General features: G+C 34.9%; 1 protein-coding gene across 1 annotated transcript in view; it reads left to right on the top strand.

Annotated features, from left to right (window-relative positions):
- Nucleotides 1-27737, top strand: part of LRBA (LPS responsive beige-like anchor protein) — a 530437-nt gene that overhangs the window by 438343 nt on the left and 64357 nt on the right. The window contains exon 48 of the mRNA XM_090287960.1: nucleotides 22780-22947. Within this exon, the coding sequence (XP_090144086.1) occupies nucleotides 22780-22947 (168 nt within the window). The remainder of the gene's footprint in view (nucleotides 1-22779; nucleotides 22948-27737) is intronic.

The following is a 27737-nucleotide window of genomic DNA, read 5'->3' as shown; positions in this document are numbered from 1 at the left end:
TATTATTCCATTTTAGTCCCTCACTAAAGGTGTTACCCTTATTTAAGGAAATTGAGGCTTAGTGAAAACAAGTAACTCATCCACTGTCAAAATTGGACAAGTAAGAGCCTTTGGGGTTATAAAGAGGTCATAACTCATAGATGGCGGCAGACTAGATTTCTGGTTCCACTGAGGAAGAAGCTATTTTCTTTTAGACTGGAAGTCTTCTGAGATAGTGTCAGATGCCAGTGGAGTCAGTAGAAGGAAAATGCCATCAGGGGCCAGATAGAAGCCATGTTTCCCGAGTCATTAGGGCCATCTGCTGGGCTTTCAGTTCTTACTGGTTTGGGTTCAATACCTAATCAGCTTCTTTAAGAGGAGAAAAGATCAAAATTCAAGTAATGTATTTATTTATTTTTTTTTAAAGTATATTTTATTGATTATGTTGTTACAGTAGTTCCAATTTTTTCCCCTTTACTCCCCTCCACCCAGTATCTCCCTCCCCCAGCATCCCCCCCCAAGTCCATACCCATGGTTCGTAAAAAATAACTATCCCTCCCTCTCAGATATTAAGACCCTTTGTAATCTTGTAAAGGACAATGGGCGAAGGTCTCAAGCTCCTCTAGCTGCTTCAAGCTGGACATGGTCGTCGTCCTACCTACCCTTGGGTCCAGAAATCCCTAATAACAGTGGGGGTGTGGAGGGGAGGGTGGCCTTCCCACATGGGGAAGGATTGTGCAGACTCCAGGTCAGTTGGCTGTCTCCGGACAACGGCGTGCTTGGTTTAGCAGGCTGGCATCCTTGTTGTGTTCTGGGGGCAACAGATTTGGCAAAAAGGGTTAAAAAGCATCATTCAATCCATAACTACTAGGTGACAAAAGGCAGGGATTAATTTTTCAATGTTCCACATTAGGAGAAAAAAAAAAAAAAGGGCTTCTTTGGAGGAAGGTGTGCTAGGCACATCTCTCCTGTCCAAAACCCTTTTGCCCATTTTATTTAGTTTGGGCTGAGGGAAATAGTTTATGTTTCCCCCCTCTCAGACCTCTGGGCCCTTTCTGTCCAAGCCATTAGGATAGAAAAGAGAATTCAGTTTTAAAGTGAAGCCCACAGACCACCCCATTCTTCACCAACTCAGCCATTTAGTTCAGCCAAACTGTTGAGTCTCCGGAGGCAGCGCTGCAGAGAGGATTAAGTGAGGCTTATGCGTACAGACAATCACTCAGGTAATGCGGTCATAGGCTTATGCCCTTTGAAAACAGAAAACACATGTTAATTTATGTAACATAACCAACAAAAAAGTCTCTAAATCTGTAAGACTGTCTTATTGGGAAGACATACAGTTGCAAGGCACTTGACATTCTACTTGCCTGCAACTTGAATCTCTTTGGTGATATCACAGATATGGTTTAATTTTCAAGTGAAACCATTTTTTAAATGAGAAGAAACTTTTAAGACGGTTAGCTGCCCTACTTTACAGTCTGCCACTGATCATTGTGATTTTCCTTGAATACTGATTTTTCTCCCTAAGATTACTCTCCTTGTCTTTAAAGGGACTACATTAAGTCCATTTTTAATTTATCCTGTTCATTTGCATAAGCATAACAAGAGCAGCAAATGATCACTTATGATCTTTAGTTCTGTTTTGCTGGAACTTACCCAAGGAACATTTAGGGTGGCCCTCAGTCTTCTCTTCAGTGCACAGAAGCAAGTAATGTATTTAAAAGTTGCTTTTATGACTCTAAGTCAGGGGTCAGCAAGTGGGCCCATATTGTTTTTGTAAGTAAGCTCTGACTGGAACTGAGCCGCCATGTCTTTACAGTGCCCGTGGCTGCCTTTGGAGCACAATAGCAGAGCTGAGTAACTGTGATAGTGATTATATGGCAGATCCTAAAATATTCACTCTCTGGCCTTCTATGGAAAACTTTGTCAACCCCTGATCTAAAGCATAGCAGCAAAATGAAAATAAAACCAATTATTCCAAAAAGCCAATAATAAAAAATAGTGGTTAAATTTCTAGCTAACGTTGAACATGTAGATAGCCGAGGATAGGACAGCCCTTAATGTTGTTAATCCAGGTGAGATAATTGTTCTCTTAGGAAGTGAACAAAATAGTCCTTTCATTTCAGTGCAGCATTAACACTGTGCCAGTGAACTGAGAGAATTTACATCTTATTTCATTGAATTATATATGTTCTGTATATCAAAACCCATCTCAAAACTCTATCTTTTCAAAGAAGACTTTCCTGAGTAATTTAGAGCCACCATATGGTAGCAGCAGAATGTCTCATTTCATCACCAAATATATTTGGTTGAAAATAAAGATAATTTATAAATATGCAGAGGAAGTGTAGTATTTTTTAAATTTTATGATCAACTAAAAGTAATTCAGAAATCATTTATTTATCTTCCTTGGGCAGGCTCTTTGATAGCTCAGGGTTTATTTATAATACTAATGGGACTCTCAGCAGAAAAGAACCTGGAGTAACCGTGTTGTTTTGCTTCTCTCTCCATTATCCATGAAGTGCTGTAGCTCCTCTGCATTTCCCTTAAGGATGATTATCTGGCTTCTTTGTGAACATGTTAGTTGACAAGTGGAAATGAGTGTGAATGTGTTGAATAAGGGGAAGGATGAAGGGAGAGAAGGTTGGTATGTATCTGTTAAAATTTTATTTTAATTGAATTCCGGCTAAGGAAAGAACATGGACAGAGGTACAGAAGAGAAGTAAGTTATTCTGGTTGACAGTGATCTAGTTGGACTAATGTAAAGAAGAGAGTAGTCGAGACTTGAGACCATAACTGGGAGTGGAGTCTGATACTCAGACGGACTTGGTTGCCATGACAAAGGGTTGGATTCGAGGGCGAAGAGGAGCATTAAAGAATTGTGTAGAGAGAAGTGGTCTGACTGAAGTTCATGTTTAGCAAGTTCACTCCAGTCGCATCCCATAGGCTTAACGAAGGAGGGACAAATAGCAGTCATCAAGTTAATTTAGAAGGCTTTTAAAAATGTCCAGATAATCTGAGCCTGAAGCAGAACGGATGCAGTGAGGATGTGTGGCACAGAAGAAAAATACGTAGGTAGAATTTGTAGGATTTTGTATCTGAAAAAAGTAATGAAATGATAGTGTGAAGTTGTGATGTAGATGACTACAAGATGGCGGTGAATTATGCAGACATCAAGGAGAGAAGTTTGGAAATAAATGGCCCCGTTTATCCTAAGACGGGCTGAGTTTCAGACGTTGATGCAACACCCAAATGGAGGAAGCGAGATAGTCTAAGTTCTGGATATAGAGCAAAAATATGTTTCGTTTCACGTGGTGTTCTTCTTTATCTAAAGTTTTCTTTTACCTTCAGTCTTTAGCTAGTAGGTTGACTATTCTTTTTCCTCCTAGTACTTAGGAAATATTAATTACATTAGTTTCTCATTTTTGTTGTTATTGTTGAGAAATCTATCAGCTGTCCCTTTTTGGGTGCTTTTAATACTTTCCAACTGTCTAGTAATGTATCTCTGTATGGTTTATTATCTGTGCTGTTTGGAACTTATTTTGCTTCCTGAATTTAAAGGATTTGTGCCTTAAATACTTTGCGGAAAGTTCTCAGGAATTATCACTTTGATGTTGTCTCTTCCTCATTTTCTTAAATTAATCTTGGTAGAATTTCTTTAGATGAATATTGGACCTTCTCATTTTATCTTCCCTGACTATCCACCTCTCTTTTATATTTTCCATTTTATTATTTCTCTCTTCTCCATTCGTATAATTTCCTTATATATTTTTACTAATTGCCTGTTCAGCTATTTCAAATCTGTTTACGCTTTATGATATCTTGCACATTGATTAATGCAAACTGTATTTTTACCTCACAAATTTATAAAACAAGGTATTCCTTTAATATTTATATATTTATACAAAAGGTTCTGATACTACTTAAGATTGCTTTAGCTCTCTGCTCTCTGCGCCCTTTGTACGTACTTTCTTTTCACATCTGTGACTTCATTGACCTGGGAGCTTCTCCAGAGCCGGTGCAAAATCCCTCATTTATCTTTGTCCCACAGTGCCAACCAAGCACAGTGCCCCGAACATCATCTCAACAAATATTAGATAAATTAGTGGCTTGTCAGCTCACACTTTTCAACTCTCTCTGTAAAGGAGATACATTAAAAAAAACAAAAAAACAAAAAAACAGGATACTCATCCTGGGATGTGCTTGTATAAGTTATATGCAAAGTATGATTTTATGTTAATGCATCTTATTCTGTGGGTCCTGGCACACGTGGTAGGAGTGATGGTTCTGAGAATCCTTGGAATGGGGCAGCCATACTCTTTGCATTTCGGAAAGTAGCAATTGAAACCCCCAATAACTGTCCCAGGCATCGGGGCCAGAGGTGAATGAGCTGTGACTTGAGTGTTTGAGTAACTTACAGCTCAGTGGAAAAAGAGGCAGACATATAAACATTATTTAAAAGTTTTTTCAAACTTAATTTTTTTAGAGCTATTTGAGGTTGAGGTCCAGGAAAGCATTGAGCAGAACTAAAAGAGAAAAAAAAAAAAAAAAAAAAAAATATATATATATATATATATATATATATATATATATATCCCTTCACCCCACTAGTTTCCCAATTATTAGCATCTTGCATTAGTGTGGTTCATTTATTATAATTGATGAGCCAACATTGATACATTATTATTAATTAAAGTTCACAGTGTACATTAGGGTTCCCTTTTGTGTTAGATATTTTGTGGGCATTGACAAATGTGTATGGACCGTGACAATGTTATACAGACTAGTTTCACTGCCCTGAACGTCCCCTGTGCCCCACCTATATTCTTCCCTCCCCTCTTCATCCATACCAAGCCCCTGGCAACCACTGATCTTTTTATCGTCTCCATAGTTTTTCCTTTTCCAGAATGTCATATAGGTGGAATCATACCGTATGTAACCTATTCAGATTGGCTTCTCTCACTTAGCAATATGCATTTAAGGCTCCTCCATGTCTTTTCGTGGCTTGATAGCTCATCTCTTTTTATTGTAGAATAATATTCCATTGTTTGAATATACCACAATTATTTAGTTATTGAAGGACATTTTGATTGCTCCCAAGTTTTAGCAATTATGAATAAAATTGCTATAAACATTCATGTGCAGGTTTTCATGTAGACATAAATTTTCAGCTCATTTGGGTAAATACCAAGGAGTGCTATTGCTGGATCATATGACAGGCGTATATTTAGTTTTGTAAGAAACTGCCAAACTGTCTTCTAATAAACAGTGTTGATCCACTAAACATCTTTTTTTTGTTAAATTGAGTTATCATTGTTTTATAACCTTATATCGTTCAGGTGTGTAGTACTATAATTCTACATCTGTATGTGCTACATCCTGCATACCACTCAAGGTCTACTTTCCATCCTTCACCATACGATTGACTCCCTCCAGCCCCCTCCCCTCTGGTAACTACCGAACTTGCTGAAGACATTTTTAAGTGTGCTTTGGTAAGTTTTAAGATAGAGTTATCACAGTGCAGGTACTAAGAGAGGTATCACAGTTAGCAAACATAAATACAGATGAGGATAGAAGTACTCATAAGGAGTGCACTGACAGAAATTTCTAAAAGGCAGGAGGAAAGGGAAGAGAGAAAATTTGTAGAATGAAAGTCTGATGGTTGGAAGAGAGGTAATAGTGGAAAATTATTATTTTTTAAATGCCACCTCAGTAATGCTCTTAAAAGCATTGGGGACAGTATTGTGTGGGAAAATATGGACTTCACCTACTTTGGGTAAGGAAGTAATTTGAAAGAGTTGGACCCTGTGAAACAATTTACAAATAGCCAATTTTTTTCATCTTTATTTTTTTTTACATGTGTACAATGCTTAATAAAATCTATGTCTAAAATGTCTGATAACTCTTTTCAGTTTAAAATTAAAATTCTGCCTGATAAATCATTTTGTCATAATTATTTTGCAGCTCTTTTTATTTCTCAACAATACGTAAAATAAGGATTTATCAATGATGTCTTGGGTTTAAGAAATTAGTATATTTTACTAGGCGTGATATGTTTACATATGTTTGATGAATTTACCGAAGTTCGTTGTACCCTTAGAATTGCCACAGCGATTTCTGACACTTTGAATGTGGTTCTTATACCTATGAAAAGGCAGCATGGGTCAATTTCTAGTTCCTGTATCTTTAGCTAAGTTAGATCCGATCAGAGCCACTGGTTATCTCATCCTACTCAGAAGGTCTGGCAGATACATACATTTTAGTCAAGTATATTTGATAAATCTGATTATGTGATAACATTTTTCAAAACATTTTGTCCATAGAGAAAAGAAACAAGTAAAAAGCACATATAAGTTTTCTTTAGAAAAGGACATCTTTAATATGTAGTATTTTAGTAGTATTTATTTCTTACTTTACATCATGTAATACTTACCTTTGGGTACCAAAGACTCATTAAGTCTCCAAACAGCTATTCGTCTATTAGCAATGTTGAACCTAATAACTAGTGTTTAAATGATCTTACTCAAGGTTCATTCATTAAAAAAAAAAAAAAAATTAGCCAGATTGGAACTATCAGCCTCTAAGTCCCCAGTCCCTTATCCCTGTGGTCCATACACTATCAGATGTTTAAACATTTGAAAAAGTTTAATCTGTTTTTAGGCTTTGTTCCAGTAGATCCAAATGTGGTTCACAAAAAGGCATCTATCCTGTTTTCATGAGCAAGAGGAAGAGAACAATTAGATAATGCAGTAATGTTTTTACATGTATACACAAGAAGCTCTTTTTAGAATGATTTTTAAATTACTTGACATCAGCATGTGTAAGTTAAACAGGATTTGGTTCTTAGTATTTTCTCCCTTGAGAACTGTCTTTCCAAGAGGGATGATAAAGTGAAATATAAACACCGCATGAGAAGTGAGCGGATTTCTAAACATGTCATTGATTACTTTAAATAAACAACTGATCACTGTTACCTTTAGTTGAGGGTACAGTATTTCATCAGGTTGTTACGTAATGAAAAGTAGGTTTTAAATGTTGATTAGATACTGTTTAAACTTGAGCTTTTTGTTAAGACTCTAAGCCAGTGCTCCGTAGGTGCCTTCCAGAATGATAATATGATGCCACATGGTAGACATAAATCAAACTTCAATTTAAAAAATGTTACGTTAATGGACAATTTTGCTTTACAGTTTTTTAAATTACTTTGAGGTGTATCTGAGGCTTCTAATCTATGTATTTGAGTAGTAAGTACTACTGATGGGAACATTTTCTGGGGCTCAGATAATGAACAGTATGTTTTTCTGAAGGTAATCAGTGTGACTCACTGATTCCTCCCTTGCTCCAGAAGGGACAATGGGGACCCGAGGGGACCAAGGAGCACAGGGTCCACGGCAATCTGGAATCTGGCTCCTCTGGTGCATGAGGCTTCATTCTTAGTCATTAATGAGAGTCTGAAGCACCGCTCACTCTCTGGTGTTGCTTTAAGTCCTTTTAAATAGCACATAATAGCCTTTTAAATAATATTTCGTAGTCTTTGCCTTTTTAATATCCCTGTTTCTAAAATTATAGAAAATAGCCAAAAGTAGGAGTTATACTGACAATCTTAAATCTGTGTGTGTTCTCTTTATTGATGTTAAAGTCATTGTCAATGTGTGTGAGGGGAACATTCTTCATAGGAGAAATGCGAAGGAATTAGCTAAAACGGTTGAGATGCATGTAGCCCTCTCTGTGCTTTCTATGGACGCATTTGCTGAAGTGGTTTAGGGTATAAGCAAATTACTTCATTTTGATTCTAGATTCTGAGCTCCTTCCTAATAGCTTTTAAATTTATACAGTTTTTGTTTAGCTGTCAAAATATTTAATTATATCATGCCCAAAGGTGTAAAGCTGTCAAATAAATCCGAGTTTAGGCATAAACATTTGCGGAGTCCCCTGTGCTACTACACCCATAGTTGTTCGGGGCAGCTTGTGAACCTGTTTGGGGGAGGGTGTGTCGAGGAACATTAACTCAGCAGGTACACAACAACATTGGCCCAATGAATTGATGATTACTTGTAAAACAGCAGGTAGTAATGCCCCCCGTCTTTGTAATTCTCCTCTTTGTAAAATAACACGGACTGGAGAGTGCGGTGGATTCTTTGGGTCAAGATGCACAGTAAGAAAGATGTCTTTTTGCAAAAATATGTACTCTTTTTTTTTTTTTTTTACCTTGCCTTCACATTATTATTTTTTGTTTTCTCTTAAAAGCAAATATGCCCCAGTCACATTTTATGCCCCTCCCTCTTACTCTTAGAGTCTCTTACTATAGGAAAAATGATCCCAATGACACCTTACAAGGGAAGTATTTACACTGGTCAACGCTTATTATAAGTTTAAAGTTTTCTATGTAAAACAATTTTTCCAGCTTCACTGAGTATGATTGACAAATAAAAATCATGTATTTTTAACATGTACATGCAATGTTGCAAAGTATTTTTAAAGAAAGGGAAAATATTAAAATTTACGTAAAAATTTAAGTGTAAGTAAACACTTTTGCTATTTGATGACATTATTTGGAGATAGACTGTTAGCATAAATACTGATGCAGACTTTACTAATGGAATATTCACTAAGAGGTAGGGGAGTAAAGTAAATTAGTTCTACTTTGAAGCTTTTATTTTCTTCCCCTTTCAAAATGAATGGGAAGGTCCTTGAGAGGCCCTAGAGTGAAAGCTGCTTTTCATTAGTGCCACCAAATACCTACTTGAAAGAGCTGAGTTCTAACTGAACACCCACACAAGAGAAAGGGAAAGCTTCCTTTTTTCTACTGGAGGACCATCAGCTAAATAGCTCTTGGCTTCTCTTTTCCAATCAGGTGGTTTCACATCAGAGTTAATTACTCCCGTCATTTATTCTAATCACCCTCCTCTTATGGCTAGCTGCATTCTGTCATGGGGTGGCATCGTTTGAAGCCAGTTAAGTTTGAAAACCACTGCAGGGTACTTGAGGCTCATTAGTGAGGCCTCTCTATGCCTGGCTTTGGATTTGCTCCCTGATTAACTCCGCATCTCTCTGCCCTGCTCCCCCTCCCGCCATCCACCAGCCCCCACTCCTCAACTCAGTTGCTCTAAAAGAGGAATGTTTCAATTAACTCTTGCCTTGCTGTTTGTCTTTGCATCTACATATTTAATAAAAAGGTAAATGCTTATATTGCTAATAGTATCCTTAATAAATCCTGGCCTTATAACTGTATCCTTTGTGATTAATTTAACTGAAAAGGTAAAATTTCTACAAAGAAGAGTTATCTTTTTGAACAACAAAGGAAGACAATGGTGATCTCTCAGAATAAGTACCTCTATGTCCTTGATTGATTTGTCCTATCCTAGCAGAGGTAGTGATTCCAATTCTGATTTTACGGTACCCTACATGTCTTACAGGTTATCATACAAGTTATCTGAAAAGCCTTTTAAAAAAAAAATCTCAAATCAGATTTATTTGTTTGACATTGTTGTTTATTATTACAATAATTTAATTTAGAAGTGTTTGCTAAGTGGCACATTTCAGAGCTCTTAAATCACAAAAGCAAATAATGTTTGTGCTGTGCTTAAAAAAAAAAAAAAATGTAATCAGTGCCCTGAGTAGATAGTTTGAGACAGTGTGATTACATAAAACATTTAAAACATTTTCCAAAAATTAACAAAAACATATATCAAGTTTGGTAGTTAAAATGTTTATTTAAGTAGGAAATAAGATAATTTTCTCTGTTCTGTTTCCACAGTAGTTTCATTTAAAGAACTCATAGTTCTTGTGTCAAAACAAAATATGATACACATTAAAATACATAAAATTACATTTTTTTAAGTTACGGATGTTCATAAATTAGCGAAATGAACTTTTATTGTTAATTCTTATCTCAAAATACTTTGATGGATTGCTAATTTATAAGAGCTTTTGGACCTAGCAATTAACAAATATGTTGGTATTGTCTATCTTGCTCTAACTTTTTAATTTGATTTTTCAAATCTCCTAAAGAATATAGTTAATTAAAAAAGAGGCCTAAAATATGAATTTTTTTAGCTCTGTTATTGAGTGTCTACTATGTGCTCAGTTCCAAGGATGCAGATATAATTTCTGCATTCCAGGAATTCACATTTTATGAGGAAGATAGAAAAATAAACTTTAATACAAGGTGAAAGTTTTAGTTTTAAAAAGGTATGTGTAAAAGCAAAAACCAGTCCAAAGAATAATAAAACCTGTCAATAAAGCCTGCAGGCTGACATGGTACATGAGATTTAGTATATGATCAGCTTACTTAATATTAGTGTTACCAAATGATATTATGTGAAACCCATTAAAAATAATCCTTATGATGAAATGCTTTCATATTTTTAGAATGTTCATAATGGAGCTTTGGGATATACCATTCAGAATTTTTCAAAATGGTGTGTAGTGGTTATTTAAAAGACTTTAGGGGTCAAACATAAGTTCAGGTTGCAATTCTGACATTTACTACCTGTGTGACATTAGGCAATTTATTTCGCATTCTTAGCCTCATTTGTAAAGTGGTTTTTAGAAATGTAGTGCTTATCATAAGATTATTGTGAAGTTTAAATAAAGTAGACTATGGGAAGCAACTGGGCACATCCTGAGTACTAAATGTTAAGTGCTGCTGTTATTATATTGTTGTTTAGCTGGTCAGTGAATTTCTTTCATGTTGATCTTCTGATACATTTTCCTTGCATGATATATTGTCTTTCTGAGCATTTGTCACGTTTATGATTGACATTTTTGCATCCATCTTCCTGATATTGTTCAGGAGAAAATAAAACCTTGAAAGATGATACTGTAATACTCACCTCACTTTTTCTTCTTTCCACGGCATCATCCTTCCTAAATTTGATTTTGGTTAACAGACAGTGGACCTCTCATTTGCAATGGGTAGTAATCACAGAAATTCTTCACATTTTCTAAAACTCTGCCAAATTAGCATTGTATCAACTGGTTCAAGTTTCTATGGTCAATTTCATGCTTCTTATACAAAGCTTTAAGATCATAGTTCCTGAGAATAGACATTGAATTGTGCTAAATCACAAGAATTTCTTAAATGCCATTCATTCATTCAACAGACATTTATTAGGGGACTACTGAGTAATTAAGTCTGTGATCACAAAATTGGAAGGATATGACACCTGCCCTTTGGGGCTGTCATTGTGAAGATCAAACAGACATGACAGTAACTAATTAGAGAAGTAGATTAAGTGATGTATTTATTTATTCAGCAAATATTTTGTGAGTGCCTACTACTTATTAATCTTTGGGATTATAGCAGTGAGGAAAACAGCATAGTGCCTGCCCTTTTCAAACTTATTGTTTAGTAAGGAAGGTGGATAATAAATAAGAAACTAAACAAATAGATATATAACTTGTGGTAATATATAATGTAATATAACAAATAAGATAATAGTTGTATCTGTACCATAAGGGAGAAACACAGGCTGTTATTAGAGCATTTAACATTTTATTTATTCATTTGTGTGTGTGATATTTAAAAAATTTTTGAGATATAATTGACATGTAACATTATGTCAGTTTCAAGCAAACAGCATCATGATTTAATATTTATATGTATTCTAAAATTATCACCACAAGTCTACTTAACATCTGTCACCATACACAGTTATAAGTTTATCTATTTTTTACTCTGTGATCAGAAAAGGAAATGCCTTACTTTGCTTCCTGAAAAGATGAGGGAAGGCCTAACTTGAGAAACTACATTTGATCCTACTTTTTAAGAATGAGAAGTTTACCAGGAGGAGGGCAAGGTAATGAAAGGGGCATTACAGGTATAAGAAGCTGTGTGCAGAAAGGTCTTCTTGTTATATGGTACAGCACAAGAGCTAAACTTAATTCAGAAGGTAGAGTGCAATCTGTGTGTAAGAACTATGAGCAAATACCTATGGAAAGATAAGACCACAGGGAGTGTACATAAGCAATATTTAATGCCTTCGTAAGTAAGTAATAGGGACTTTTTCCTTTGGGGTAGTGGTGCCCAAGATGTGGGTGCCACACCTGGAGCATCAGTAGTACCTGAGAACTTCTTAAAAAGTCAAATCTTGGGCTCAGCTCTAGATCTACAGAAACAAACTCTGTTGGGGGAATCCCATAAATCTGCGTTTTAGCAAGTCCTCCAGGTGATTTCAGTGCATATTAAACTTGGGTGGAAAAAGGCTGCTTGATGGAAAAAAGAAACATTGAAAAGCCTTAACGAGAGTCATGACTTGGTCAGGTTTTAGACAGCAATTAGTATAGAGGAATTGAAGAGGGGACATTTAAAAAAATTTAAAACACTTATTTTATTTTTTCTTGTATGTTTTCCATTACCATTTAGTCCCCTTATAGTCCCCTCCCATCCCCCATGATCACCATGAGTCCTTTTTCCTTTTTGCTCCATCCTTCCATCTCCTACCTGCCCCCACGCCCCTCAAAGCTATCATCCTGCTCTCTCTCTCTGAGTCCAAAGAGGGAAAATCTTAGAGATAAAGAGAACAGTTTGGCTAGTGTTAGAGTAATTGAACCAAGAAATAATGAAGCGCAGAACCAAAGATAGTCAAAGTGGACAGAAAAGGAAGAATGAATTTGAAAGACACTTTGGAGGCTTATTATCTGATAAGTCTTTGGAGAGGAAAAGAAGTCAGAGGACCGCCACCGTTTCTTGGCAGGGAAAATTAGCACTCTCCTTCTGATACATTAAGTCGCAGTTACCTGAAGCACACCCCCGAAGAAGCAGTCTGATGGGCAGTTAACATTTTGGACTTGAAGCTCTGGAGATGGTAATAGTGTCGGGTAAGGTAGTTGAAGTTTGGCTCGTGTAACCTGAGTTATAGCAGAAACAAGGGCCTGGAGCTGAATCGTGAGGAGAACGAACCCTGGAAAGGCAGACAGAGGAAAAGGACCCTGCATTTTAAAGGGAGACATAGAAAGAGACTCTGGAGGTAGGGTATCAAGGACACTTAGGAAAGAAGGAAACATAAATTCTGTGATGCAAGGAGGAGAAGAGAGGAAAGGTGAGTGTCCACAGACTCCGACAGTCAGACATGGTAGTCTGAGCAGAAAGATTTCCAGTGGTGTTTCTGTGACAGAGAGATGAGAGATTAGTTAAGAAGCTGATAAGTAGGGAAGGAAGCATAAATAACAAATTTACTTAAATCTTTCAAGAAGTTCAGGTTGTTGATCTCATATTGCCTAGATGGTCATGGCTGCATAAAAATAATTAAACTGACCCTATTAACTGGACATTATTCCACTGGTAATTCAGAAAGAATCAGACCTACAATTTATTGTGATTTAGAGAATCATAAACTTTTATCACAAATGTTCAGGGATTTCTAGGAGTGGGCAAACAGAGGCTAGTTCCAGCTACTGCTAAATGAGGTGCTTTTTATGAGGTTTATTTATATCTACATTGTCTACAGATATATATATATATATATGTATATATATATATATCTGGCTTTCAGTAAACGCTGTGTTCTCTGTAATACATTGCACTCTATGTCTATATGATGGTTCTTAAAGTACAAAACTGATACAGCTGAGTAGACAATATGTAAGAACTCTAGCCAGATGACATTGTATTTGGTAGAATGAGCCCCTTACCTTTCCTGTTAGAGGGGTCAGTCAGAGTGCCATCTCTCCAATGCAGCCACTTCCCTTCAGAGATTTGTAACTAGCTAAAGAATATACATTGCAGAACATTATTTCTGTTTCACACCGGAAGATATTCTGTTTCTGCTGTCATGTCCTAAGGTATAGCCATTCTTCATGAGCTGAGAATTGTAATGACCTCTGCAAAACTGCATCAAAGGTCATTTTGTAGTCTGAAGGTGCTTTGTGCTTTGTAAGCTCCGTCTTTATTTTCAGTATTTTTAAAAGGGTTAAATATTGTTAGTCCCTGCATTCCACCTTACATCAAAATACTGTATAAATCTGAATGCAGATTCAGTTTGGGGAATTGAATAGAAAGCTTTACTGTCTGATGTTATACCCACTAGTCACGTGTGACTCTTGAGCACTTAAAACGTGGCCAGTCTGAATGGAGATGTGATGTACATTGTAAGTGTAAGATACACGCCAGCTTTCTAAGAGTTAATACAAAATAATAATTTTTATATATGTTTAAATGATATATTTATATTTCTGACTAAATATACTATGTTAAAATTAATTTCATTTCTTTATTTTTTAAAATGCGGCTACTGTAAAATTTTAAATTACATATGTGGTTTACATTATATTTCTGTTGGAGAGCACTGATATAAAGTTTTGGTGGTCACTTTGCTACCCAGAATTTTTTTGACTTGGATATACCAGTATTGAATAGGAAAGTATTTGAATATTTACTATACATATTTCGGTTAGAATTAATAGCTTTAGATCAAAAAAAGGCTTAGGGTTAACTTCAGATCTCTTAAGAGGAAGTCCAAAATATTAATACTAATTTCAAAACAGTTAATCTTTTATCAGACAGACTTATTCCCTCTCCAGTGTGATGAAGGTCTAAAAGTGGGGGCTGGGTGTCATCCCAAACTCCCTTTCCCTCATCTCTCCCATTGGTAATCAGTTGGTATAATAACATAGGTCTTAAATCTTTCTAAAGTCTGTCCCCTCTTCTTCGTCCCACTGCCACTGTCTTGAGGCTCTCAGGGCGACTCATGTTGACTGTTGTAGTCATCTTAGAGATGGATGACCTTCTGTCTTTCTACCCACCCTCCAAAGAGACATCTCATCTTGTTATCCCCAGAATCTAGCACAGAACAGAACCTGTAGTAGGCACTCCATAGATGTTTGTAGATCAAATAGATGACAGAGCTGCTGATATTAATCAAAAGTTGCAGAATGAAAAAAAGGCTTTTAGTCCTACATGTAATGTATGTATATACAATTGCATATACAAAGTAAGTGCAGATGTCATTCTCTGGCTGAACTTGTCAATGCTTTAAAAAAAAATATTCAGCAACTTCTGCATTCATATTCTTTAGTTTAAATTTTAAGTGTTTCTTTATTGGGTATTTTTGGAAGTGATGATATAATAAGTATTCTGTTTTGCCAAGGATTTTGATTTGCCAATACGAGTTTACAGCAGTCAGTCCAGGGAATCATTGGTGCCATGAAGACAGCTCCTTGTTTTTGTCCGGGGTCCCCAGGGGATTAAACTACATCTGGCAATAAGTAGGGATTTGGGTCTGGCCGTCTTCAAAGGCGAGAGACTGCTAGTATTTACCAGATCTATGTGGATAAGCAAATGGGGAGGGATTAAATTTTTTGGTTTTGTTTTCCTTCCTTTTGTAACTGAGTATGAAATGAACCTCCAGAAGTTCATACAACAAATTAATACATTTTTTCAGTGGTTGTTGAAGAAGAAACCTATTCTTGTTTTCTATACCTAGGTGGATAGTTGAGAATTTCAGATTAATATTTTAATTACTTAAGTGTATATTTTTATAACTAGTGTATAAAGAGCATAACAGCCATTTATGATGCTCAGAATTAATTTTCTAGGGACTTTAACATCTGTAAGTTTAGGGCATCATGGCTGGCATTTGCAGGCTTTTGTTGCCTATTTATGTGTGAGGGAAAGTTTATCCAAAATTACTTTCTGAGGAGAAACTTGGACCCGTCTTAGGATAGGCTGCTATGCCTTCCAGGTGGAGGTGGGCCTTCCCTTTCACATTTTTTAAGAGACAATTGCCCTGTGACTCAATTTAGCTGTTGTTGAAGCCTGTGGCTCCACATTTAACTGACAGAATAAAATGGCCGCATTCCAGGTAGTTGTCATGGAGTATAATCTAGAATTTACCATTCAAAGCCTCACCTAAGAGAAATAATGTTTATGCAGGATTGCCTGAAGAATATGCAGTCTTTCCATTTGTCTATACTTTAAATCTATCCAGGATTAAGTCAGTCCCTCCGAGAGTCCCATACCTGGATTCCATCATATTGCCAAGGGAGGAATTTCTTATCTCAGGAATAGAAATAATGTGTTTTTCTAGGCCATCTGGTTTATTTTTACATTATGGTCATATTTGACTCTCGTAAGTGTTCCTGTCTCTTTATGTTGCCTGTTAGACGAGGGCCCAATACATGGTGCGCCTTTAACCAGTCCATACAATTTCATGGTGTGATTTTTATGTACTTCTTATCATTATTTGTGCATTACCTTACTTATGTTAAATTTATTTATCTTGATGATTAGGCACTGTTGTGAACTCTTAACTTGTTTTCTGAATGAAGTCATACAAATGCAACCCAATAATAAAATAGATGGATGTATCCGTCCTTTAATTTTATATAGCTGTTCACCATCCATTCTTACTGAATAGAATTTTTTAAAAGCTCCATCTCCCTATGTGTATTATACTATAAATAGTTAAAATATCTGTATATTATGAATTCCTAGATTTTAGATTAAGAGTGACCTAAGGTTGAAATGTTAATTAAATGTTTTAATGTTCTGTAGCTCTAAAGAAAATAGTTGGATAAAATGTCAGCATATAGGACTATTTTAAACATTAGAAAAAAATCATCTCCCTGAAAAGGAGGGTAATTGTACAAGTTTGCCTAATCCTTTTGATCTTGGCACACAGCAATACAGACTTCAGTTGAGATTAAAACTATGAATTTCAAAGGAAACATGGCCTTCAGTGTGTAAAATATATAACAGCTGGTTGACTAGTCCATTTAAAACTACACAATAACAATCGTAGACAGAATGATTCTCCTGCCAAAAGATGCACGAGTGCTTGACGGTTATATCAAGATGTGATACTTACTCACACTTTTCTTTAGTAATGATATAAATGTAGCAATGAACGGTGTGCTCCAGCTCAAGATCTCTCTTCTGCCCAACAGTTCAAGTGCAGTAGAGAAGTACAGAACTCCTTTCAGTGATTTCTCTTATCTGCTTTTCAGCCTCAACTTCAGTGTGTTGTTGACCAAATTTCATTGTTTTTAACTGTCAGGTTTATTTTTTTTTTCTTAGCATCAAACATTTTTTCCCCTAAATTCTTCATCCTACTTTTCCCCCCTTTCGTATTCATGACTTTTCATTAATATCACAGCTTCACACAGATTTTTAAGCCCCCAAATTTAAATGTTTCCATGTAAATAGTATAAAATTTGTCTCACATTTTTGTTATATATTTATGTTAAGGTTAATACCTGAATTTGGAAGAATTATGATGTATAGGAGAATGCTAAGTTCATGTCAATAAAGTTCATCAAAATTTTAATATTTTCACTATTGTGTTTTACCTGAACAAGTACTAACTTTTAACAGGTTATTTAATGCATCTTTTAAAAATGAGGATTAATATGTATTTGTCACTTTTGACTAATCCTATTTGGAAAGCACATTTACATTCAGAATTTGTATCTGTTCATTATGAAAAAAAGTTGATTTTTCTGTGACCTTTGTTCTTTGAAAAATTTTGATACAGCAAATTTTCTATTATTTCCATTTATTTTGAAGAAGGAAATTACAGGTAACTAAAAATTTGCTTAAGTTACTTGGATTCATCACAAATTCAGAGCCAGCATTTAAGGAGTTAATGTATCTTATTAGGGGGACAGGAAATCTGGCAGCTATTGCAGAAACTAGACCTAATGGTGCACACAAACAATTTGTCAGTCTTCTTAAATGTGAATAGCTTTCCGCAAAGTGGCTGCTCTTGCTTTGTTTGAACAGGCTAAACTTTTCCTTTTTGGACTTTAAATCTTAGAAGTGAAATGTGATCCACATATTCAATCAAAATCATTTAATTCAAAGCATATTTTGATTGGAACAAAGTTGACATGGAAAGAAACTCTAGAATAAAAAAGTTGAAAGGACTTTATATCATATATTTAGCAGGAAAATTTGAAACAGTTCTAATTAGGCTGAAAAAAACAGCTTTCTTCAATGTAAATTACAAAGGTCATATATCAATGTTAAGGAAACATTACCACTAGTGTTTGAAATCCAGCACATGCAAACATAACAGACCAGTTCATTTTAAGTGTGTGTGTGTGTGTGTGTGTGTGTGTGTCTGTAGAAGGCTGTATTACATGTATTTGAAATGAAAAATACTTAAAATTCTGAGTCCATAATGTTGTATATTACATTCTTGCCAATCCAAACATTAACTCCTTTGAAACATATTACTATCTACACTCAAAGAATTAAGACTCTTAATTAAAAGTACAATTAAAAATTTATAAAACAAATTCTTCTTTCTTTTATTGAAAATATGATTAAATGTATCTTATAATCAAATGTGTATGAAGCCAAGAGGGTTAGTCAGTGATTTTTATTTTATCTGAAACTTACAGATACAGCAGTTATATCTCAGCACCAAATAGGGCTGCAAGAAGCTGGGGAATGCAGTAGTGGTATAGGTGTGCAGAAATGTGTATGTGGGCTGGCTGGACAGGCCTCTTTCCTTCTGGTTATACAATTATTTCCATACATAAAGTTTATAAATAATATTTGCTATTTTTATTTGATTTTTAATGAAAATCATATATCCTTGAGATGTCAGTAGCTTTTATTTAGTTGTTTCTTTAAAATGATGTGGTATGAGAACAAAGTATAACTAAACACTAGCATTAATCTTGGAATTACAAGTATGAGAAACATAATATACAAGTAAGGTTTCCTAGTCTTGAGGTAAACAATTAACATAATTGAAATTGGTAATCTTGATTTTATGTAATTTTTACATTGGAGAAAAGTTGATTTTTGAAAATAAAAGGAAATTGCTAGAGTATCTCTAAACCATGCATAGAATAAACACATGATTAATGCCTTTTATTTTCAAATGTTTATTCTCAAATAGTTTAGAATTTCTTGGAAAAAGCAAACTGTTTCTACATGTTATTATTTTATTTGACTCCACTATAGAAAACAAGAATAATTTTTACAACACTTTTTATCAATAAATAATTCATTTCCTTAATGGATTAGTTTCACAAAAACATAGATTCCATTCTTTCAATAAGATTTATTGTTAGACACGTATTCATATATGTTATAATTATTTCTGACACAAGGTTATACAAATGAGTTATTTATAAATAACTTACTATTATCTTTAATAATATTAAAGGTTTAATATGTTGATGTTCTGCATGTGCACCAAACAAATGAAAGTTACTAATAAATGTTTGTATTTGACATCTGTATACTGTACCTTTTAGCATATCTCAAGTGTTTTAGTTTCTGTTTAATAGATCTCATTAAAAAAACAGATATCAGCCCCCAGACAGTTTGTCAAGACTAATATGAGTCCCCCTGGATTGGATTGACAATTTGTGTGAGGCTTCAGATGATAGTCTTTTCATAGTATTATTTGATCCTTAACAATTGGACATTAGTCACTGATTTATTTTATAATAACTCAGATGAGTTGCATATTATTGTATTGTGTTGGACATTTCAGTGGGTTTTCGTCTTTACAAATTTTACTCAGAACACACATTGGATGTAAATGATGTGTTCAGCCCGCTAGGGGAGTACTAACGGCTGATTGGTTGGGTTTGGGCGCAGCCTGGGAAGCCTGTTACTGTCCCCGAGCTGCAAACCGTATTTAACTCCAGCCTTAATGAGCACTGTCTGTAGTAAAGGCTCTGAAAACTCTCCAGTGCTTAGCATGCCATGGGCATGTGTTTATTTGTGACTAAAAAATGTGGGTATAAATAAGTTTGATATAAAGAGTATTTTTTTAAATCTTAACATATAAAAAGGAATTTAAAGATTTTAAAATATGTTTTATGATTCATGTTGTATTTTTTGAATCTCAAAAACAGAAGTTATAAAATATAATCCCAGGGTATTCTATTTTGAATTATTTGGGGTTTTTTCCTCAGTAATTTCCCCCTCCTTGTCTTTACGTCTCCCCTCAAGTCCTTAGTAAGTACATTTATTTATTATTAAATATTTTTGGTTAGGCAGTTGTCATTCACTGATAGCAAAAGAATGTTAAAATCCTAAACTGACTTTGTACTGAAATATACTAAAAGTTTTTGGAATTCTCTCATATCCTTAGCATTTGTTTATTTTTTTTTTAAGCCTTAGTATGTTGCAAGAAATGCTTGAAGACTAATGATATTTTCAGTTTCATTTTTAGATTTTTATTTAAAATTTATTCATGAAAGTAATGTGTTCATCAACCTCTGGAAAAGATGTCAATAATTCCGTGATGCTGTCAACCCCTTAAGGGCTGACCAGTATGACAGTGTGAGGGGAAGGCTGAGGCATGACACTGTGGTCATCTCTACATGTGTGTTTGTGGCGTGATGTTAGCAGACAGTATCTTTTAAGTTCAGCATGTTTGCTTACCATTATGGCGTGGTGTCAAGATGTAAAGGTTTAAGCGTCTAAGTCTAACCAACTGCACCATTTTGAACGTGCGTGGAGAGGGAATCAGCATTAGTAAGACTCACAGTTCTTTGTCTGATGACACAGAAAATAAAACCGCCCTAGTTTTTAGGGCTTTAATGTTGAGAAAATTCATCTGTATTTTCTCATTTGCTGAGCCTTCTAGAATTTTATAGTCTCAAATCACAGCACCACGGGCACTCAGGAGACTCCTGACTGTTTTATCTTATTAAACAATTTTGAAATCATTAATTTTTAATTAGCTTGGATGCAGGGTTTTTATAGTTTCAATAGTGTGTGTATATGAACTAAACGTTTTTTATTTAAAATACTGGCGAGAGGAGTATTTACATAAATAAGTGAAGACTCTTGCTGAGAGGACATACTGTGAGTTTGCTTCAGATGGTCGCACTTTTTTTGTAGAGTCAGGGCTAGAGAGAGCTTTTCAGCAGTTTATTGACTCTGATTTTGAACAAGTAAAAAGGATGTAAGCTCGAAGATATGTATAGGTTCTTCCCTGATTGAAAGTTCTAATTAAGTGAATTGGAGAAAATTAACTGAAATTAGCTGTCAGAAAGTCACATTTAAATGAGTGATGAGCTAGTCTGGCAGTAAACATTTAAATGATATAAATTGCCATTTAAGTGTATGGTTTAATGTTTGTCATGCATTAATGTGACATGAGGCTGCAGTGACAATCAAGCAGCTTGCTCTAATTTGAACATATTTAGGGCTTTTGTGTGGAGTGCAGTGCACACAAATTAAGACAATTGCTGTTTTTTATGTCACTTTAAGCAAGTCCCCCACCCCGCCACTTCTACCCAAGGCCTAAGTTAATGAAACAAACGTTTCATTTGAGGTTACAACTTGCATTAATAGTTCCTGGATTTTTGGATTGATTTTAAATCCAAGCACTTAAAATTGGGATTTATTTAAAGTTATTACAAGCCATTCTCTTCTTATTCAAATAAAACGTGAAGCAGTTTTGTGCTCTTGTAGCTGTTGACTAAATTTATAAATATGAGTTTTGTAAGAGATCTAAAATAGTAACTTTCGCAGTTGAAACACCTAAATATTTTTTAGTTATGTTTCATTTTGGTGTACGTTGGAATATGAGAATTGCCTAGAGTTTTATTTACAGAATTTTTTAAATATTTTAAAGGATATCATATATCGTGAAGCCATGTTAAATATTATTAGTTAAAGGAAATATATTTGAATTTAGCCATAAATATCTTTCTTATTCATAGGTATTTATTTTAATAAAGCATGCATTTACACAAGTGTGCCCTTGTGAACTAATAGGAACTTCTTTGATCATGAGATGGTTTATGTCTTACTGGTTGCTTGTTACAGAAGTTAGTCAATTTTGTTTTAAAACCAACAGCTTTCTTTTTATATTATTGATAACATAGCAAGTCACACTAAAAATACTTCACAGCCATGCACTAATAATCTAAAAATAAGAATTTCAGTGAGATACATTACCTGCTATAACTTGGTGTACTTCAAATTAATCTTCAGAGTTTGAGTTTGAGAGATCTCTGATTTGAATCAGAGATAAAGTCCATAATATTAAACTTTCATGCTGGAATAATTTTGAACAATAATAAATAATATAGATATGAATACTTGGAAAACGAGTTTCTGCTTTTATTAAAACTCTTTAATGTTTCTCATTTTATAAAATTCAGCAAACATTGGTACCTATTGTGTTTCAGGTACAGTGCTAGTTAGTAACTGGGAATATAGTGAGGAATTGGAAGTGGATCTTGTGTACAGCATTTCTACTGAATACTTGATTATATTCATTTATTATTTATTGCACACTGTTATGTTAATAGCATCAGCTAATTTGGAATCATTTGATATTAGTACCTAGAATAATAATTCCATAATTATAAGTATCCCTCCCAAGATCTAGTTTGTTGGCATAAAAACTCAGTTGAAATAATAAATGATTTGGTTACAGTTGTTGCAATAAACAACAAAATGTTTACATTTGGAAGAATTATAAATATTTTAAGTGTATAGTGCTGTTTACACATTTGCTGTCCCAAAGTAGCTATTCCATTGTGCAACCTCCCTTTGAAGTGTACATTGAGGACGTATCAGGCTCTGAGTTACCAGTGTGACCAAGATAGAACCAGCCCTGCCTTCTCTGTGCTTGCTTATAGACGGTAGAATAATACCGAAACGCTAACCTTAACAATCTATTACAATTCAGCGTGATAGTACTGGAAAGACTGATTATAAAGAAGGAGAACAGATTCTAGTGGAAAATACAACATCAGAATCAGTCTGTTCACAGTAACTTTAGCATTAAACTTTACTGCTTGTTCTAAATTTCTCTAGATACTTTAAAAATAGAATTCAGCATAATAATATGATCTATGCCCCCTTTTCAGGCCCTGGAGAGTGAATTTGTTTCCTGCCAGCTTCATCAATGGATCGATCTTATTTTTGGCTATAAGCAGCAAGGACCAGAAGCTGTTCGATCCCTCAATGTGTTCTATTACCTGACCTATGAAGGAGCTGTCAACCTGAATTCAATAACGGATCCTGTATTGAGAGAGGTAAATGATCTGACCGTGTCTAACAGGTATCTGTAGACTAGAAGGTACTAGATATCACCTTCCTCACGCTTTCATTTCACTAATGATGAAACTGAAACCAGATGACCAAAGTGACTTAAGCAGGATAACCTTTCAGTTAGTGACTTCATTGGCACTTGAACTCATGACTTTCCTCCAACAAAATGCTTGACTCAGTATAAAATGAGAGCTTTATTTGTCTTCCAGCCGCTTTATTTACTTATTTATTTATTTATTTTTGTTGTTGACACTATTACAGATGTCCCCCATTTTTCTCCCCCCATGGGCCCCAGCCTTCACCACACTGTTGTCCATGGGCCATGCATATAAGCATGTATGTTCTTTGACTAATCTCTTCCAGTTTGATCATATTAAAGAATAAATAATCATATTTATAATTTTTATAACTTTGAAGGCTACTTACTAATTTAAAGTGTTAGGGAAATAATATATTGAAGAAATAAGATTATAAGCATAAATCTATTTAACTGTGATAACACATTTTTATATACCTCTTGTATAATACATAAAAGTACATGGGTAACTATATAGAAGTTACTAGTAGGAATGAAGTCTAAAACTTTCATACATTATCAAACCTGGTCTTAGATGTGATTGTTTTATCTTTGCTGTTTACTTTATTGGATAAAACACTCAAAAATGTTTTTGACAAATACAGGATTCACCAAAAAGTCTGTTTATTTATTTATTTTTTAAGTATTTTAACCTAATTATACATCCTCCTGATTCTAACATTGGCATGTGAAAAGTTTGTACAAGTGAACAGATATCACTTTAAATATCTCTACAGTTTTAGAACAGGACTATATTTAAGAAACCAGGAAAAGTTGCATATCATTTTAGAGTACATTACTTGTGATAACTAAGGTTTGTCATTTTTCACCAGTACTTGATGCATTCTTTTATAATTCTACATTTGACCTAGTCATTATGACTAGTATATAATTTGTATATAACACATATTTAACTATATTTGCCAATATGTATTATCACCTGGTTTATGTGCTAAAGGTTAGTACACATACAAAAGCACCATGTATTTATTAGATGTACATTTGTCATAAACTATACAGGTGTACCGAATTTTATTGTTAGAATAGAACAGCAGAGGCCCATTTACTTTCTTTTATATTGTTTTAGAAATATGTGAATAGTGCTACTTTGTTCTGTAAATGTCCATAATTCTTCATCAGATATACCACATTTTAATTTTTCATGTTCCTTTATATCAGCGACTTTTAGCCTCTTTCATTTCATGGCGCACATAAAGTAATTACTAAAATTCTCTGGCACACCAAAAAATATTGTATTTTTTGCCAGCCTGACAAAAAAAATAGGTATAGTTGTGATTCATTTGCACTCTACAGCTATTGTTGTGTTGACTCTTGCCATTTTTAAAAATTTGACAACCTAAGGGAAAAGAGGTCAGTACCCCTGACTAAATAATCAGCTATTGCATATTTGAAAAATTCTTGTGGCACTCAGATTGAAAATCACTACATTACAGTAATTACCCATATCTCTATATAACTGAAATAATATATGTCTGATTTTATAATCCCCTGTTTTACTTAATTTACTAGCATATGTTATGTTGCTCTATAATCTGTATAGTTTTTATTTTGAATTCCATAATATTCTATAGAGTTGCTTTGAAAATGTACTTAACGCTATTTCTCCCAATATGGGATTCTTTTTTTTTTTTTTTCTTTTTTTGGTAAAGACCGTTCTGTTGATGTGTTCAAGATAATATGACTGTCTCTTTCACTTCATTAAAGTTTTTGCAGAATTTGCAAAGTAAACGATGGCTTTGAGCCTGTGTCTGTGAGCCACACGTGGTTCCGAAGTGAAACATTGAATCAGCTGGTTGCTTCCTCTGTAGAACAACCTGCATCATCGGTTCTTTGTTTTTATTCTGGACTGACCACCCTCTTCCTCACACACACCAGTGATTTACCAAAGGAATTTACCATACTCTGTAGAGTGTAATCTAAAAGAGTGTGGTTCCGTGGAACTTTCTGCAGTGATGGAAATGTTCGTTATATCTACACTGTCCAATGTGCCGGCCACCAGTCAGATGTGGAAACTCTGCATTTGAGTGGCTAGTGTGACTGAGGAATGGAATGTTTAATTTGAGTTCATTCAAATTTACACAGGCACAGAGAGCTAGTGGCTACCACCTTGGACAGTGAACGTCTAGAAGACTTTCATGTATCTTCGATTATCATATTTTCTGTCTCCAAATCCAGGGCATGTGGTCAAATGATGGGACAATAATTACTTGTTAAATTAACCTTGAAGAATATTTGAGATTGGGCATGCTCCTTCGAGACGTTAGATATGTAGCTGAAATAGATGTGTAAACTATATTTTTCTTTCACTGAGGCTAACATCACTTCAACTAGTGTTTTTATTGTGGTAAATAAATATAACACAAAACTTACCATTTTATCCATTTTTGAGTGTATAATAGTTCGGTGGCATTGTGTATTCACATTGTTACACAACTTTTACTACCATTGCTCTCCAGAAGAATTTTGTCTCACCAAACTGAAACTTTCTATGCTTTCAGCAGTAACTCCTTATTCTCACTGCCCTCAGTCCTTAACCATCACCGTTCTACTCCTTCTCTAGGAATCTGACTGCTCCAGGTACCTCATAGCAAGGGAATCATACAGAATTTGTATGTTTGTGACTGGCTTATTTCACTTGGTGTAATGTCCTCATCATTCATCCATGTTGTAGTGTGTGTCAGAATTTCCTTCTTCTTTGAGGCTGAATAATAGTCCATTATATGTGCACACCACATTTTATTTATCCACTCATCTGTCCATGGATGAACAAAACATGGTTTCTACCTTTTGGCCTTTGTGAATAATGCTGCTATTATAAACATCGGTGTGTAAGTAACCTATTTTAAGTTTTTTAATATATATATTCTCAGAAGTAGAATTGCTAGATTATATGGTAATTTTATGTTTAACTTTTTGAGGAACTGCCCCAACAAATAAGTTTTTAGTATTTATTTTTCATGATCAACATTTGCTAAAGACTATTTAAAACTTGTTTTAAGTTTCTTTGACTTTCTTATTTTCCCATAACCCCAAATAGTTAATATTATCAGCAAATTAAACTTTGTAGAGTTTTCCACTCATCACACCCTAATTTCTTTTTATATTATATATAATATAAACATATATATTAGACTCAGCATTCATTAATAAAACATGCCCTATTACGTTCTACATGTGGTAGGTACTTGATGTTCTTGAAAGAATATATTACTCCATTACTTAGTACTATTTATATAAATTTACATAATCACAAAACTTTCTGATGTTATTAAAACAAATGTGATAGCCCTTTATTATAGCCATTCCATATCACAGTGCTAAATCCTGTGGCACAATGCAGTGTGATGTAGTAAACAAAAAAGTAGACAAATCAGCCATTAAATAAATGTGGATTTGATTCCTGGCCCTGATGTCTGGTAGTTCCGAGGCATGAATCTACCTGAGACTCTTATTTCCATTGTATGTAGAATTGGTATGTTAGTGCCCACCCCACAGAGGATTATCTGAGGTGTAACGTATGTTAGTGCCTAGATGGTCCCTATCCCATCATAAGCACTCAGTACATGTTCATTCCTTCCCTTATGTTGTTCACTGTTAAGTCCCTGGTTAGGAAACACAACTATGAAAAGAATATGAATTACTGATTGCCCCTAAGAAAGAATCATAAAATGTTAACACTAGAGAAGTTATTACAGAGTTCATTCTAAAGTGAAGCAAGGGAAAAACAGAAAACAGCCATAGGTCATTAATTTATTAATTTTTAACAACTCTTAACTAAGCCCAAGTTATGTAACAGGTTAAGGGGTTGACAAGCCCTGCCCCCCTCTGGGGGTTTACTGTCCAGCAGGGAACTATGGGTAAGTAAACAAATGCACTACACAGTAATAAATCATGTGCAGGGATAAGTACACTGTATATATATCCAAAAACAGAGGACAGGTGCTAAACCCAGGAAGGCAGAATCCAGGCATGTTTTCTGGGCGAATAGTGGCGGGAGCTGTAGATTGAAAGATGAATAAGAATATTAGGTAGAGTCATGTGCAAAGGATATTTACGCAGAAGACACTGCGTAAGCTTCCTACACATAGATGAACTGAGATTGTGGCTGGAGAATGAAATGAACCAAATGTGATAAGGTAAGAGAGAGAGACAGGAGCCAGCCCACAAGAGCCTTCTGAGCCGTACAACATAATTTAACTGTATTATAAGGCAGCAGATTAACCACATGCATGTTTTAGAACATGTCTAGAAGGAGATTGAACAGATAACTGAAAGGTACTGCCCTTGCCAGGTTGCTGAGTTGGTTAGAGTGCTGTTTCCAATACACCAAGGTTGCCATTTCGATTCCTGGTCGGGGCACATACAAGAATCGACCAATGAATGTGTAATAAGTGGAACAACAAATCGATGTCTCTCTCTCCGTCTGTCTCCTCTATATATCTCTGTCTCTCTCTCCCTCAAAAAAAAAAGAAAAGAAGAAAACCTGAAAAATATCCATTGCATTATTCTCAGAGTCCTTGGCGATCTCTAAGAAAGTAGCTTAGAAGGTAGAGGACTATGTTATGAATGGTTAGTGAACAGGTAAACACAGTGAGAAAGGAAATAATTGAAGGGAGAATTTTTCACAGCTTTATTGAGATTTGGCTCACACATGATAACAATTCACCCATTTAAAGT

The sequence above is a fragment of the Furipterus horrens genome, unplaced genomic scaffold (genome assembly GCF_987537825.1).
Source record: "Furipterus horrens unplaced genomic scaffold, mFurHor1.1.pri manual_scaffold_10, whole genome shotgun sequence".
Lineage (NCBI taxonomy): Eukaryota > Metazoa > Chordata > Mammalia > Chiroptera > Furipteridae > Furipterus > Furipterus horrens.
The sequence above is the reverse complement of the archived record's forward strand: the minus strand, read 5'-3'. Positions and strand labels throughout refer to the sequence as shown.